At 38.6% G+C, this 18222-nt stretch overlaps 1 protein-coding gene across 1 annotated transcript in view; it reads right to left on the reverse strand.

The window, feature by feature from the left end:
* Positions 1-17961, reverse strand: part of LRIG3 (leucine rich repeats and immunoglobulin like domains 3) — a 44924-nt gene extending 26963 nt beyond the window's left edge. The window contains exons 1-3 of the mRNA XM_054399612.1: positions 17768-17961; positions 10476-10547; positions 10090-10164 (exon numbers count right to left, since the gene is read on the reverse strand). Coding sequence (XP_054255587.1) covers positions 10090-10164; positions 10476-10547; positions 17768-17961 — 341 coding nt within the window. The remainder of the gene's footprint in view (positions 1-10089; positions 10165-10475; positions 10548-17767) is intronic.
* Positions 17962-18222: the final 261 nt, after the last annotated feature.

Raw genomic sequence — 18222 nt, forward strand, 5'->3', positions numbered from 1 at the left:
TAAGAGGAGATGTAAAGAGGAATAAAGCACACTGCTATCTGGAGCTTGATGCTAGCATTCATACATGTTTCCTTTGACCATCCTGTGTTTGTTTACCCAGCTTCCAAATTTGAGCTGTCTTGAAGGCAGCCATATCGAAGCACCACAAAGCAGACGTGACTGTCCACATCCAAGCACGTATCAGGTGGTCTCCATTACATGCCACTGTATCTTTCAGCCTCCTTTTTCACATTTCCTCAAAATTTTGTGGTTGCTTCACTTGTTCTTCCCTCAATTCACCCACTGACATCATATGACTGCTGGAATATCATACACTGTTTCTTGCACTCCCTCAGTCCTGCCTTCACAAACTCCTTTGGACTTTTAAGAAACGATTACATCAAGGAAGTGAGTGGAAGAAAATTTAAGCAAAAAACCTCAGACCAAACCCAAACCAACCAAAAAACAAACAAAATAAAACAAACAAAAAAATTATAGTAAAGCTGAAAGATTAAGACTGTAATAAACTTCCTTAGAAAGTGCTGGAAGACACATGCTTTGTGGCTTTTAGGATAAGGCTGGACAGCTTTAAGAGCCATGCATAAGAAGAAAGTCTCAGTACCTCCCACAAGGAGAGAAAAAACAGGTATCAGCAAGCCAGGATTCTGCCTCACTTCCAGTCCTACTAGTAGTCTGATGCCTCCTTCACACATAGGCATCTCATGTTCTTTGTGGCAAAGAAGATCCTCTTTTGAAGATCTCCTTCATTCTATGATCCATGCCTGTCGCTGCTCTTGCAAGCCAGATGTCAGCAAGTTTCTGCTCTTATTTTTTGTGCTTTCTGTGGTATACGGGCATAAAGTAGAAAACGAAAACTCAGAACTCTGTAAGCTACTGATATGCTGCCCAAAACTTGAGAACAATGGTCCCAAACCAAACATCAACTGGCAAAAACAGGAAAGAAAGATGCAAAAGGGAACAACTTTGGCATCAGAATTGTTTTCATCAATAAGAAGACAGGCAAACCCAACCTTTCAAACACATACTTCCATAGCAATTCTCTCTTGAGTCCAATCATAGTATGCAATATTTAATTAATATGCAAATTAATTAAACTTTCCTTCCAAACTCTCTTCTTGACAGCCCAGAGTCTGCCTCCCATTCCACTTTTCGGCGTTTCCAAAATAATCACAAGTTACACAGCATGTGACAGCCAAGTGAATGTGTAAGTTCATCAAGCATAGCTGTTTCACCATGTGCTGACAACAGGAATAGTAACCTACTGCAGACATTGTGCACTGTGTGACTGTGGGCTAATGCTAACATCTTGTACAATTATAGGTATGAACTAGATTAAACCCAGCACAGTGCTCTCCAGTGTTAAAAATTATCTTCCTAATCTGATGTTTGGATTCATGAAGTAAAATGATCTATCCTTCATTGTTACAAAGCAAACTCTCCCTTTTGGAAGGAATGGACCAAAGCCTAGACACTTCAAATTGCACATGTAGATCCACTCCTAATGTCAACTGTAAAACAAGTTAAGGGGTGTTCTCCTGTTCACTTTTACTACACTCAAGACACTGAGTCATTACACTTCGCTGCTTCATCATATTAACCACCTAAACCACCTACCACTTTCCTAAAATACAATCCCAATACTGACCTCTTAACTTCATCGTGACTTCCCTAATGCTTTGTACCGTATGCTCTATAACTTCACACCTCCTCCCTGGTAAAATTTTCTATCATTCTTCCATTTCGCACAAAAGAAGAATGTTCATTATCTGAGCCACTACTATTCTAATTAATCTGTTTTTTTAAACATTGTTCATCATGAAATCATGCCATCTTTTTCCACTGCAAATTAGCTCATAAAATTTGCATTCTTTTTCATTCTCATTGCAAATGCAATCATCCAGTCTCTCACTACTTTGGTTTTTACATGGCTCTTCCCTTTCCCATCATTCAGCCTAAATTGCTGCCATAAAAATCTATTTTCCATGTCTGTAAGCCTGACTCAAACAGGTTACTTTTCAAATTCTTCCATTTACTTCCTCTTAGTCTCCACACCAAATGTCAAAGACTGCAAGAACTAATTCCAGTAAGTTTCTTCACTCTAGCTTTTTGCTCACAACTTCAGCCCAAGTCACACATGCCTCACCACTACTCATTTTTAGGACTTTTTCCAAGCAGCCTGAAGCTCAGTCTGGCATTCCTCGACCCTTTCTTTCAATCCTTCTTCAAAACAAATTCTTCCAGGCAGTATCCAAATCTTAATCCTTCCCATAATAAAGTGGTAGCTGAAGAGATGACAAGGATGTAAAATATTTGACCAACATTTTCTTAATATTGGGAGCCAGGTTTCAGTTTAGTATGCTAGCTTTATAAACACACAATACCACTTTCTCTGGCAAGCACAGAAGGGAAAGGCATCCACTCCTACTGAATGTAAGCTTTCATTTTTCAGGAGTTGTGCCTAAACCTCTTTCTTGCAACTGTAAATTTCTAAATGCAAACTTAGACAGCGTTCTTCTGGATTTTACACACACAGAGCTTCTACTCCCAGCCTGCTCTGAGATGACAAAGAGGCAGATTTCTCACACCTATTCCTATTCCAAATAATCTTGCAAACAACAATTCTGAAAAAAAGATTTCTGTCTTTACAGAACACCTATTGCAGCAGCTTCCCTTACTAAGTTACTGCTACACAGTGCAAACTATCACTATTTCCACAATGCCTGCTAGGATAAACATATTATCTATTTTGCACATTTGCTTCAATCAGTTGAGTTTCACTTCTCAGTACGACTGCCTGGAACATGATCTGGGATGGAAATTATCACTAAACATATTTTTTATCTTTCGGCTTAACTACCACTTCTCTTTCAGTAAATACATTTGGGCATAAAGTTAGAAAGACATGTAAGCCGTATGTTGGTTAATCAAAGCTAGGATGCAACAGTGTACGCTCAAATTTTGGAAGCTATTTTTTTGGCAACAAAGTTGGGGTTTTTTTTAACCGAGAATGAGAATCAGTGACCAGTATATGCTCTATTATTCCCCGGTAAAGGAAGAACGTAGGACTGTTTTGATCTTCCTGGCAAGGACAATGGAAACAAGCATAAAGCTGCCTAAAATACAGATGAATTCACAAATCTTATTCCCAAGCTCTGTACCTTGTTTACCAAAGATCTATGGATAAACCACTTCAACTTAAGATTTAGTTTACTTAGTTTTAACAGCTATAAAGAAAATCCTTTTTCAGATTACGTATTTCAGTTAGATAGCATGAACAATCCCATTCACCCTTTTAAGCCCTATCTGTGAAAATACAGAACTGCAGTATAGCAAGCTCCTCATATTAAAGGTTTGTGTTAGATTAGTGTTAGGCCTGTCTTTGTTGGCTGATAGCACAATGCTTTATCCATCCAAGAAACAATCACATTGTAACCAGGTCTTACATCAACAGGATTTCATCCAGATGGGATCAAAGCACTCTGTCCACTGAACAAATTTTACTGATGACTGAAATCAGGAATAATGAGCAACAAAGTAAGGTAGCAGGAAGGAACTAATATAGCAACACACAAAGCTAAATCTGGGTTCTTCTGATAACTTAAAGTTTCAGAGCTTATTTATGAAGCCTAGCATACACTAAAACTCCTAAGTCTTCTCTAACAAATTCCCCACTGCAACTGTGCAGATTAGATGAGCAGCAAGTAGAGCACAACTATCATCTGGACCTCAAAAAAACTTCTTAAACATGCTCTGTGTTTTTGTTTGGTTTGAGTGATCATTTTTTTTTTAATGTTGATGGATTAGGTAAGATTGCTCCTTTTTCATGGTTTGTTTTTTTTTTTTTTTGAAGGGGAACAGTTCACTTCTAGCTTTTAGTTTTGCTTTTCAGAAGTCCTGACTGAACAATAAAGGCCTCAATTTAATAATTAAGTAATTGTAATCAAGCAATCATAGTCATTCTATAGTGGCTGATCAGAAATCTACATTTAACATTGAGACAATTTTGCTTACTACGAAAACTTGTAACCCCTGCAGTCACCTAAGACTGGGTACTTTACAGTCTTTTTGTCCTGTTTTTATTTCCTGATTAATCTTTTTTGATAATACTTTTTGTTCTTTTACTTATTTTAAACATCCAGAAACAACACGTGTCTTCACAGGCAATGCATTTTAACTCAGCACACACTGACAGGGACACATTACAAACCAAAGGCTGTAAAGAGCCTTCAGGAAAGTGACTTGTGGATTTAGTCCAGCGCCTAACAAACAAGTAGGCGCATTTAAAGAAACCTCTTCAATAGGGGTAATGGGCATGCAATTCTTTGTTTTAACTGCCTTAAAAGCTTCCTACACGCTTGGGGTTGAAAAGTCCTCTCAGCATAGCAGAGGAAAACCTGCAGCACATTCCATATTCGGTATGTCTCTTATGAAGAGATTTCATATTCTGAAAGAAGTGAAGTGAAAACCTAATACAAACCCCATATTAAGGTAAAACTTGAAAAACATTATTGAATTGTGAATCATCCATGCTCCTTTTACTTCCACACCACGAATTTCACATTTTCCACTCTCGCTTTAGTAAGACCAACGGTTTTCTTTTGCATTCTAGACTAACATGATCAGTCTATACAACATAAGCTACAAGGGTATTTTCATCTAAATAGTCTGTACCATATGTACTAGTGCTTTTAAATAAAATAACTTCTAGCCAATAAAGCATAGAATCACAGGTTTATTTAAAACATTCCATCATTTAAAGCTAGCCTTATGTTACTCTCACTGTATGCACTACAGACATTGGTATGTACAGTTTTTTCTAGGCACTACAGACAGCAAGGTGACTACTATATAACATATCCTGCATGTGGGTAATAAGAAACCTTTAATATTTGTTCTAGTTCTACACATTTTTACAAGAACAGTTAAAATTTAGCTGGGGCAGCAAGGTACTTTAACATTCAAAGCTGTCTGTCTTATTAAAGACACTTCTGCCTTCGCTTTTCAAAGTACTCAAGCATACAGTGCACTGCTAATGTGTCTACATTTTTTAAAATTCTGCAAGTTAAGTAGCATAAGTTTCTTATTAAAATTGTATATCCTTAAACAAAATCCTAAAATAACTTTGCAGCCTTTGCAATTTGGTGTCCTTCTTCTTTACAAAGCACTAATCTGGCAGGGGGGGTTGGACTCAATGACCTCTTTGGGTCCCTTCCAACCTGGCATCCTGTGATCCTGTAATCACACTAAAAGTAGTTAACATTTTCTGAAGAGTTTTTAAGTAAAACCCCTATGTAAATAGTAGTTGGTAGTTCTTCATGTAGGATTTCAATCCCAGACTATAGTAGTTACATTGCCTGGTTTCAGCCTCGTTCTGGATTCCATCTAGGTACAAAACTTTACAGCAGTGACCTAAAAGGTAACATTTGTTTTGTTCTTATGTACCAACATCAGAGATTCTAGCAGATTTTCAGGATAAATAGGAACAGACTGATACACACTGGATAAGGAATGCCATTGGAATAGGAAACAAATTCAGAACCTTTGTCCTCCTGGAACAAGGGCATTAGTGTACATTTCTCTGCTCAACACAAAAGTGCTCCATCTATCTAGAAGCAATGATAAATAACTTGTTTATTCTTCCACAACTGAAGAGTTATCTACCACAACAACTCAATGCAATTTTGTGTTAATTTAACTGCTTTTACAAGCATTTCAAGAATGTAAATTAGGAAACATCTAACTTTTTAACTTCTAGTGATAGAGAAATGTATCTCCATTACTACTGTAACATCTGCCTATTATATATTTATGGAAATCCATTGTTAAATCTAGTATTCTCCCCAAAATCTCATGTTGTCCAAAACTTGGGGAATTCTGGCCTCCTGACTAGAGGTACTATGTTGACTGGAGAGACGGCAGTCTCTTGGAAAAGGATGAACTTCTCCCTTTCCACCTTGACACTCTGCTCTCTTCCTGCCTTCTTCAACAGAAGACAGAGAAACTGGGTAGCTATGCAAAAAGAACAATCTGCAATTTCAGTTTCAAGTAATTTGACTTAAAATGGACAAATATGCTGAAAGAAGTCATCAGACGTTTGCAAGTAACATCACTGTAAGACAAGCATGCCCAGCTACATTGGCTGGATGTTTCAAAAAGAACCTAACTTTAGATACCTAAAAGTTTAAAATAGATAACCTAGGTACAGTTCAATAGGAAACCCAATTGTGTTAAGGAAGAGAAATCACTTCAGAGGGAGTCTTTTCTACTCCACTCATCCTGAAGAGGATTTACACTTAGTAACTCATGATGTCAAACTTCCAAAAATTTTGGGTAGAGAAGATGAATCCTACTCCTTGCTCCATCCAGTAAATATTATATCTGTCAGTGTGAAGTAAGGCATTGCAACTTCACAACCTAAGGCCTCCTGACCAGATGTAGCCCAAAGTACCACCCATTTAGTCCACAGCAGCCTCCAGATTCTCAGAAACCTCAGAAGCTCTCCTATGCCACACAACAAGATACATTCTCACCACATGAATAAATTCATAGCTGCATCTCCAGCCATGTAATTGAAGTGTGCTGCATGGACTTGCATACTCCTTCACACAGACATAAGTTCTTCCAAGAGTGGTGGGAGGTATATGCCTGCCTGACACTTTTCTCCCATGGTATTCAGATCTCAACTGGATCCATAAAACCAAAATGTTAGGATTGCATTTTCATGTTACAGACAGGCCGTGACATTAAACTGGGAACATCTACTGCTCTGAGTATGTTTACATGGCATATTTCAACAGTATGTAAATATCTAATGTAGATAAATATCAATTAGCCAGAAATGAGATAGCTCCAGAAATCAAAACCACACTAACATGATAATCCACTCATGCTTGTTTATACTGCTTCAAGAATTTAGACATACAGTGCTGTATGGAGATACTTGCACTAGTATTCACTGTAGACACACTAGCAGTGTCTTTTCCTTTGCAAATCAAGAAATGTTTTGCAGAACAGGTAAAATTCTAAGGTTCCACAGTTGACTGTACAAGTACTAAGAAGGGGAAAAAATATTTCAAGAAATTGCTTCAATAATGTAAATTTTTGGCAAGAAAGGAGGGCACTACCCTCCACAGCATTCCTTGAAATCCTTGAAAAAATAACCAGCTTTTCAACTGACAGTAATGAACCAATGTATGTGTATCTCATAAGAAATTTAATCAAATCAAATTCCAGAAGACCAGCACTCTCTTTTCTGATATTACTTGAAACTAAGAACAAGGTAATTCAACAAGGAAACAGCAGTTTTGTTTTTGAAAGATTCCACAAGCTCATTTCATGTAAAAGTTTAAAATCCTGAAGAAACTCATCAGATATTTCAAGTAGTGATTCTCTAAATAGTGGTTCTGAGAATTATACTCTAATTGTAACTGGGTTTAATTCAGCACCTCCAAGTAACATCCACAGGAAAAAATAAGTTAACATATTTTTTCACTTACAAAAAAACGCATCACTATTTATTCATCTATACCACTGCATTGCACGTATGTTTATGCCAGACAACTGCTGTATGTTTGTTCCTCTTTATATATATGCACTTTTCTGTATAATGAGATTTAACATCATTACATAAGTAACTTTCAATCTGTAGTAAAAGGAAGATGAGGGGAGGAGACCTTACTGCTCTCTACAGCTACTTCAATGAAGGTTGTGGCAAGGTGATGGTCAGTCTCTTCTCCCAAGAACAAACAACAGGACGAGGAAATGGTCTCACTTTGTGCCAGGGAAGGTTTAGACTGGATATTAGGAAAAACTTCTATTACCAAAAGGGTTGTGAGGCATTGGAACAGACTGCCCAGGGAAGTGGTTGAGTCACCATGCCTGGAGGGATTTAAAAGATGTGTATATGTGGTGCTTAGGGATGTGGTTTAGTGGTGGGTTTGGCAACGCTAGGTTTACGGTTTGACTCTATGATCTTACAGGTCTTTTCCAATACAAATGATTCTATGGTTCTATTCCATGTTTCAAAGAAAAACCTTTGAGAAAGAAACAAGATGCTTTATTTTTTTAACAATATGATACCTCTCTCTAATTTTATGTTCTATGTACATTTGTTTTCATATGGAACAAAAATTGTCTTAATTGCCACATACTGACATTCGTAAGTTAAGGTAAAACCTTCATATACCTTAAAGAAATTTTTCTACTGTATTAATCTCAAGAAATTTCTGCTATGGTCATAGAGTATGTATTAAATCTCAGCTGAAGCATATTTATATTCAGCTACCTCCTGACACCACACAGAAGTAATGGAAATTAGAACAAGAACAAGCTAGCACCCAACCAGGCCAACTTTCACTTCACTGGCAGTATGGTAACAGCTTTTATAAATACCATTTTTATTTTTCCTTTTAAGTATCAGTACCTAGAGTGCAAAACACAGATCTAACAAAGGTTTTTCCATGTTTGATCACCTAAGTAGATGAATCAAACTAGTGATCTAAGAATATGGAACAACCAGTCCAGCAGTGACTGATCTTCATTTATTCTCCCAAAGGAATACAAAAATCTTTGCACATCTGCAGAAGGAAGATTTTATGTTCATTTAAACTAGTTAAGTTTCCATGAGAAGTATTAGAGGAGATGCTACCACAAATACTCAATTTTGTAATCATCAGAAAGACGGAAGACAATAAACCACTTGGTTATGTTAATATTTTCAACCTTGTGGTTGAAAAAAAAGAACCTTAGCAAGGTGGCAAAAACAAAACAAACAAACAAAAAGACCTTAAATCAATTAGACACTTAAACTACAGAACGCTATGCCAGTGTAAAATTAACATCAACATTAATGCAAAATACAAGATATGCTGAAATTCAACAGTTATTTGTCAGACACCATCTGCTTTTTCTTTCATTCTTTTCTGATTCTGATCTGTAAGAAACCACATCAGTATCAAATGTCACTTAGTTCTTATTCAAACAGAGCAGCCCAGACACAGCGGCTGCACCAGCTGACTTAGCTGACCTGGGCCTAGAGCAAAAACAAACCCCTATAAATCACCAGATGTAAGCAATCGAATAGTGATCAATTTAATTAACTGCACAGCTTTCCGAAATTAACTGTATTGTTTTAATCCTTCAGTTTTCTTCAAGAAAGGTAACTTGCAATTTGTATTCAAGGGCAGGATTTGGCCAGAGGGCTACATATTAGTAGCTTTAGACACTTTAGATTTCCACTGATAAAACACAAATCCCACACATGAAAAACATGTCTTTTCTTTTTTCAAATGAATAGCATGATAGTAACTATTTTTGTTAACAGCTTCTCCAAAATTTTAGAGGAAACAGATCACAGGGAAAAAAATTATCAAACTCATTCCAAATGAAAACCTCAGGCATAAAGTTTCCTTTAGAATCAACTGTTTTGGTTATGAGCCTTATATGCCTTTCACAACATTATTACAGATGCCACTTCAAGTAACCTACAAGTTTCTTGCAAACAAAACTGAACATAGATATAATTGTGTGTCACAATCACATGTATTAACTGCAGCCATAAAAACATTATGCCATACATTAAAATCGTCTCAGAAAGTAGTTTTAAAGATATTGGCAAAACATCTTCTAACCTAGCTACTTGTCCTGAAGCTGTGTCTCAAGGGAATTTCCCCATGTTGCCCATTGAAATTAATGGAATTCTGCCATGATTTAACACAAGTGGGATTTCAGCCAAGATGCATAATGATAGAGTGCAACTCTTGTTTTAAAGTTTGCATTGTACAAGTTTGTATAATATTTATTAATGATTGTGCAGCACCTAGCACGACAGGGCTGAGGCTTCTGGGCACCACCACAACATAAATTAATTCTAACGCAGTCTTTGTATCTGAAGGAAGTGCAAGAACTACCAGGATTAAGCTCAATTATACACATTTTAAACAAACTGCTAAATAATATGACATAATCAACTTCTTAACCACAAGCTACTCTATTTCCAATTATTTCACTTTAATCTCTGCAATGCATATGTTTCCACAAACCCTGTATAGTTAGTTCTACTAACTACAGACAAGAGGAATATCTACTTACAAAGACAGAACAGTTATATTTGCAGAGATAGGTCCCAGATCTGGAATGATCTCCAGTTCATTGTTGTTCAACTTCCTATTAATATTAGAAAAGGGAGAGTCAGTTTTGATGTATGAACATACAGAAGTATATACATTGGATTTGCTAAACTGATGAACAACCTAAAACTAAAAAAAAAATCCTGGCTTATTTAATGTAAAATATTAGAACAGAGAACATCTTTATTGTTCAACCAATTATCCTCAGAGAAATAGCTATACAATTAGTACACACAAACACTGGTTGGCTTTCTTTGGTTCAGATTTTGGGGTGTTTTTTGGGGGGAGGGGGGTTTGCTGTGTTTTGGTTTCTTTTTTTTTTTTTTTAATTAAGACAAATTAACTTACACTTCCTGAAGACTGTGAAGGTGATCCAAAAGACCAGTCTTGATTGAAGATAATTTGTTGTGACTTAAGTCCCTGTAAGGTTACAAAAATAAACAGCCTGTCAGTTTTGCCATAAAATACCAGGTAAAGCAATACAATTTCAATCCAAATTATGTTATCATTTGTTTCCAAGTACATAAAAAAGTTGAGGTTTTATATTAGTAAAATTGTAATAGAAATTGAGTACACAAGGTACAAATAAGTGTAAATATCTGGATCACTGCCAGCAGTGTCCTATACCTCTGAACAATTTATAATTGTTCTTTGGGATGTGTGCAAGACCCAAGAAAAACATTAAGATTTTGACTCATATACACTATCACCAATCCCTCTTCCCCATCCCTTCACAACAAAAGATACTGCTAAAGCAAGCTCTTGGTTACAAGGAAAATTCATAAACCAAGGCTCACTGCAGTTTCATTCCTTGAACCAATCATATTTCTATTATTTACTCTTCTCACTTTTTTAAAGCAATGCACAGATCATAGGTACACTATGAGGACTGTCCCTAAATCACAGCTCTATTTTCATGCTTTCACATAATTCAGGATTCCATTCCTACATAACTAAATTTAATAGGGATCTTGAACACACAGTATCAGAAGAAAACTGACACATAAAGGCCTAATTCTATTCTGAGTTTTAAAACGTCTGCAACACTAGTTGCCTTAATACTGCACTTAACTGCACTTGTAGAAGTAGCTCAAGCACTTAGACTGTGCCACTCTGTATAGAAGATGCCAAACATACACTGATGCAGTTTATAAGAAAACTTGTTAGCATCTTTGAAGTGTTTGCTACAGAACAACCCAGGGTACTAAGTACGTAACACCTTTCCCTACAGACACCAAGCATCTTCACTGTATGTCCTCTCAAACATTTGACAACATTATAAAATAGCCCTAAGAAATTTTTGATGTAGCTTCGGAAGTACTAGAAACATCACAGAAATAAAAGAATGACCATAAAACAGAAGACATGGAAGCTAATTACAGAAACTCAAACTCGCATGTCTATAGAGATCTGCTCAAGTGGTACAGATTCACAACTAGTCTTGTTACGATGGCCCTGCTGACTTCTGCCTTATTAGTCACTTGCCCATCACAACATGCACCTTCTTGCTTCCATATTAGAACTCATCTCCCAACTGATTCAGCCATGTGAGAAGTGCTCGGTGAATGTTATAACATGGAGTTTATTCAAGTCAGCAAATAAAAACAGCACTACTTTTAAGGAGTAGTAACTCCAGTAAGAGTTTGCAATGCAGACACATTAAGAATTACATCAGCATGCTTCAGCAGTGAGCTGCCCTATCATTAGGTAAAGGCAAAGAAATTTCTCACATTTCAGAACACTTTTCTCCCTGATTAAGCACTGAACAGGCATCCAACATGCCTGGGGCACTCATCAAGTCACACCCGAGGGATACCTCAGGATGAATCTATGAGAAGACTGTGGGATTCCTTACTTTTTCTGTATAATACAACTCAGCACAGTCACATCTTCTGAGCATGCCAAACACAGGCCTGACTGTCATGGATGTGCATTACTCTCCATCTACAGTTCTGGAAGTGAAGAAACTTCATGATCAGCAAATCCTTGCTGCACACAGGCCAGAAATGGCTTAAATCAAGCCAGCTTCAAGGCCTGTGCTAGGTGTTCTGCTCTGTGACTATGTTGTGAACAGCAGATAGAGGGAATTCTGGTTTCTCTGCACCCACCCTTACACATTCTTAGACACCTGTGTAAAGCTGCAACCCAGTCATGCATCTAGGTTTCTCCAACAGCACATGGGGATGGTAAAACCGTATTTTAGACTCCTCTAATCATTTGGTGCCTTATGCAGTTCTTGCTCAATGTTGTCAGGACAACTCCATCATCTCTTTTGTCCTCCCCTGGAGTCAGTGGTTAAAAAAAGATAACAATAATAAAAGCTAAACATTAAAAATAACCACAGGCAGATTATGGTGTTACAAGGAATACCATCAGTACTTGGTTACAACATATGCTCTGAGCAAGTGGATCAGGCTCAGCAGACTCCAGAGCTATGGCACTGGCACTTGGCTCACGGCCACAGGCAGGGAGAAGATACAGATGACATTTCCCAAGCCAGGGCTACATCAGACTGGGCACAAAGCAGACCCACATGTGTAAAAGGCATTTTTCAATGCAAATTGGAAAGGGGATTGAGGGCTGGGGGAAGACACCAAGAAGGAAAACACCCTCCACCACCTTCAGGTGGCCACATGGGGGATGTTTTCTGCAACTCAGCTCTGGACTCAAACAGCTAATATACATGTGTGTCTTCTTCCAGGTGTCTAAACACGTACAGATTTTCCTCTTAAAGACAGAAAACCAATACAGTGTTAACATTCTCAAAAACCCACAAATGTTAGTTTCATCATTATGATTTTGAGTTCTCCTGTAAATGAGGTTAACCACACTTAAGTTAGAGAATTGCATCTGTCACTGCTTAAGAATCTAGTGCTAAAATTCACCTGGCCATAGACCGAGTAAAAATCCCTTTGTATAACATTTGAAGGTGTTAGCTGCATAGATCTGAAACTCTCCTATTGCATTCTTAAAGTGCAAGATACAAATAATCTTACAAAGGAATATAGGAAAAGGAAGATAAAGGAAAAATAAGATCTGGTACAAAGACCTAGACTGGAATCTAACTTGGTCCTTTAAACTAGACAGAGAGACAACTTTTAGCCTTAAACTTAATTCAGTATTTGGTTTTAGTCTGCAGGGATTATAAGAACTATGCAAACAAACTGCCAAAATTCACTGAAGTTATGGCTGTTAGTGCCTAGTATGTTACCGCTCTTCATGCTTCAGACAAGATTTAGGAATCAGTAATTATTTTAACAAAGGTCTTTCAGCGTTACTGCTAAAAAACTGCATTTCTTCATTTCATCTAAGAACCTTGCAAAAGGTTTATTTAAAACATATTTGCCTAAAGGACCTACCAGACAGTAACAGACATGAGTAGATTTGTTCTGTTGGAGTTATAACATGTTAAGAAAAAAAAAAAATCTGGCAGAGTCTTTAAACTATAAAAATCCTGCAATTACAACCACTGCTGTGCATGATCACCACACTGGAGCCAGACACTTTCACTCAGAGCTCAAGCTCACATCCATCTGGAGTCTATCAAGGCAACCGTGAGTGTAACAACTTACATTAGATTTCAAACTATTTTTTTTGTGTCTGTCTTTTAACACTAAAGATACCCTCAGATTTTCCACCTATCACCTACTTTAAAAAAACATATACATACAAAATCCTCCTTCTTGGTCTACTTACAGGTTGTCAAACACAAGTTGCAAAAAAGACCCAAAGTAAAACAACAAAAAATCTCAACCCTCCAGACATTAGTGAATCCCCTTTTTCACACAGTTGTATTGTCTACCAGTCTACCAATTGTTGGACAAAATATGAATTATAAATATTTCATTAAATGTTATTTCAATACTATATTACTGGCATGAGAAACATGTAACTTGTGAGGCTTTTTTATTTATTTTTAAGCTAAATCAGTGGTTGGAAGCGAACCATGAGTTATTAAAATATTTGGATTTTACTAATACTCTAAACGAAGCTTAGACCCATAGAAGTTTCTAAAACTTATAAGGACTAGATCTGATACATTTTTAAAACAAAAATCTATCATCCCTGTCACAAAGCTTCAGTCCAATGCATTTCGCAACGTATCTTAAAACAACTATGAGGAAAATGTTTGAAAATGAGTGAGTATTTTTCCTCCACAGGAATGGAAGTGATGATATTAAAACACTAAAATTATTACTATTCATTTTCTTTGTCTCTTAAAACCACATTACAAGTGTGGAGAAAATCACCTGATTACTCTTGCTACTAGAATTTCAGAAACCATGAAAGATGTAACAGTGAATGCACTCTGAAACTTCAAAAATAGATTTATATTAAGAAATTGTTTATTGCAATAAAAAGTATATTTACCTGTTCTTCAACGATTTCTAATAGAAGTGATCAAGCATTCAAGTGGAAATGCCTCCACTTGAAAAAACATACCAGTTTTGTGAGGTATTTTAAGAAGCAAGTTTATGAAATAAACTGTTTTCTATATTCCACTGTTTTTATAAGCATCTTTCATAACTCACAGGTCTCTGCATTAGAAAGATGAAACGTAAATCTGATCATCAATGTTTATGTGGTAAAAATTTGAAAGGAAGACCTAATGCATATCTTTTAGACCCTAACTTAATATACAACTTAGTCACAATTATCATCTTTCTTAGAGAACTTAGAACCCTGAGCCCCAAGTCAAATTTTAAAATGCAAATCCAGCAACAGCTTCTTAATCAGTCCCACTGGGGCCTATAGAGCTGCTAATTCAGCAGAAATCAGGAGAGCTGAAAAACAAAAAGCTGGGCTGTAGCTGTTTTAAGACACTGATCCAAAGTGACTCATAAATCAGCTTGTTCAAGTTTTAGTCTGGAAAATATTGAAAAACAGCTGTGAAAACCATACGGCCCTTTTTCTGGCAATTCTAGTGGAGAACTAGAGGATTTATAAAATATAAACACTAAAGATGTAATACAAACACAAGTGAAAACCATCTTTCAGACTTTCCCTCCTGCCCCACCGACAGTTCTAGCATTCCTTGGTGAACCAGGAGAGGGGCACAGCAATACCACCAAGAGCTTGCACACATGGAGGACACCAGCCAAACGCTCTTCCCCCCTCCTGCTCTGCTACACCAGTTCTAACAAAGCCGCATACTTGCAATCTCGCAACACACATCCTGAAGTAAAGTAAATCTAACTTCATACTTTTTACACAAAGTCATTACAAACGCTTATCAGCTTCAGATTGGTATCTTCGGTGAAGGCAGGGTTACAGAAGACTGTATTTTTGGCTAAAATCACAGCGAAGTTAACAATTATAGACTGTTTGTACCCCATTTTGCGAAGCCGCTTATATACAAAGTAGTAGCTTCACACTTGTCACCAAGAAGAAGGGGATGTAACCGAGTACTCAGGCTCATTTTTTTATCATCTCCCTCCTTGTCCATTCTGAGGTCACACAGTCCTTTCGTATTAGACACTCTCATTCTATTTCACCAGGGAATAACACAAAAGCCATGAAAGCACGAAATGGAGCTTCAAAACACCAACCTCATCTGACCCACTCTGGAGACATCTGGGCAAGACGACAAATGGGCAGAAGAAGGTGTAAAGTCTAACACAGGCCTAGACCTTCTTGGGCATAAGAGCTTTCACTCTCTTGCTTGGAAGATCTCCACTGCATATATTGAGGCATGGTGTCACAGATTGTGTTTTCTAAAGAGGATTGGAAAGCCTGCAATTAAAACTACTAGCCTTTGGCTATACCTGCTATGGACTTCCATGGAAAACACAGCAAACATACACCAGTAAAATTCATAAACAGTCTTTTACAATTTGTAAGTGCACGTTTTGTTGCAACAGTAATCCAGACTAGTCAAACCTCTTTTGTGTATGTGATACTGAAACACACGATAATCTTATAGATGGTGCAGTCCCAGCTCCAGGTACTGGAGTTGCTGGAGTTGACAGACAATTTGCAGTCTTCCTTGTTCTCTTATTAAAGAGGAGAAGGAAAAAAGAGTAGAGTACTTCTAAGGCATTTGACACAAACAAAAGAAATATTTACACAAAAGCAACCAGACCACATGGTTTGGTGACACCTACAAAGATGTACTTTTGTGAGTTTAAGAGCGAATGACACAGCTGTCCAATGAGTACTCACAGCAGGGTTTCTTACACCAGACCAAAGCTTATTTATACAAGTGGAACTTATTTTCTCACACTTTCAAAGGAATGTGAACTTACATAAGGACAATTTACACTACCAAGGCAATTCTAATTAGAAAAAAATCTCCCTTGTGCTAACAAAAAGGCCCTGAAATGTGTTTTATTCTTTCTCAGTAACATAAATGAAAAAGACAAATTTGGATTATTGTTAATGAAAAATGCTTTTTAAAGCAACTCTAAAAAATTTAAGTTCCAGTTTTCCCCTTGTTTTTGTGTTTAGTATGCTGTCATATCTGGCTTTTTACAGCACTAAAGTAAGCTAAGAAACTAAGCTATGAGGGTTAGCTTAGCATCAAAAAAAAAAAAAAAAGCGTTTGGTTTGGTCAGAAGTAGTTCAAAAACACCGAAATAGTTTAAAATAACAAAAAGGATGAAATTTAATAGGATGGAAAACAAGTTGTTGAATACAAAGCAGATCCAGCATTCGATTCGTATGCTTCAATCACGTAAGCGAAAAAAAAAAAAAAAAGTTTCTTTCCCTCACACGTTCCTATACCACTCCTGGAAATAGTCAACTCCCAGAGCCATTCCTATGTTCAGTTCCATATGGTGTCAATACAGCCATCCGCATTTCACGAGTAAAGCAGCATGACCTCCAGACAAGGCAATTGAACAGAATTAGCCACAACTAATTGAAAGTCTTCCTGTTTACTCTAAAGTCCTTATCTCAGTCTGGTTTGGAAATGTAATAGAAAATTAATACGAGTAATATAGAAGATCTTTGAGTGACAAGAGATTAAAAACAAATGTGCAAAGTCCCTCAGCTATTTTCAGGCTTTTAGAAACTTCCCGTAGTTTATGCTTTGTCCATAAAAGTTTGTCACTGAAAGTAAATTCTGTACAGATGGCATTTCAAGGACGTGTTACTGTGGATTCAGTGAACCGATGCCACAGGAGCGAGCAAGGAAAGCTCCCGTGCGAGTTAAAGTCATTAAAGGCACAACTATCGGGGAACTTAGATTACGAAAACTGAGACCAGATTTCTCGATACATGAATCGATATTAACTTAATGACTACTACTGCAAGTTTCCCAAGAAAGTCATCAGAACTTTTTTCCTCCGTCTCTGAAAATACTGAGCAGCGCTCCCAGGTCCAGATTCAGCCCGGCCGCTTATCGCCACCACCTCCGGGGCCGCAGCCCGCCCGAGGGACGCTGTCCCGCTGAGGTGGCCGCCGCCCCCGCTGACAGCTCGGCGGCCGGCCACCGGCGCTGTCCCTCCTGCCCCACGCACCTCGCTGCTGGCACCTCCCGCTTCACTACGGCGACGAAACCCGCGCTTCCGACACAAAGCCCACCCGCTGACGGAACCGCGGCCTCCACCGGGCACCTCAGCCCCCAGGGGCGGAAGATGGCGGACGGGCGCGGCCCGACACCCCCAGTCCGTCGCGGTGCCCATCGTCCTGATACTTACAACTGCACCGCCGCCCGCGGCAGCCGCTCGGGCAGCCGGCTGAGATCCAGGCGGCTGCAGGCAACGAGGTGCCCAGCGCAGCGGCAGGGCGCGGGGCAGCGGGCGGCGACGGCGCGGCCCCCCAGCAGCAGCATCTGCGGCAGCAGCAGCAACGCCAGGAGGGCGGCGGGAGCCGCGCGGGGCCGGCGGGGCATGGCGGACTCGAAGCCGCTGCCCGCGCTCCCGTTCCTGTTCTTCCTTCACTGACAGAACCGGGCGCAGCGTAACCTCCTGCCTCTCAGCGCGGGTGGCGGCTCCTGCTCATGCCTCGGAGCCGCAGCAAAGGTGGGAAGGCAGTGGGAGAGGGAGAGATCGTGTAGAAAAAAAGTAAAGGGAGAAAGCGGCAGAGGGGGGCTCCGCAGCGCCGCCGGCCGCCAGCCACTCCACAAACTTTCGAGCGCCTCAACCCGCCTCCG

Source organism: Indicator indicator, chromosome 3 (genome assembly GCF_027791375.1).
Source record: "Indicator indicator isolate 239-I01 chromosome 3, UM_Iind_1.1, whole genome shotgun sequence".
Classification (NCBI taxonomy): domain Eukaryota; kingdom Metazoa; phylum Chordata; class Aves; order Piciformes; family Indicatoridae; genus Indicator; species Indicator indicator.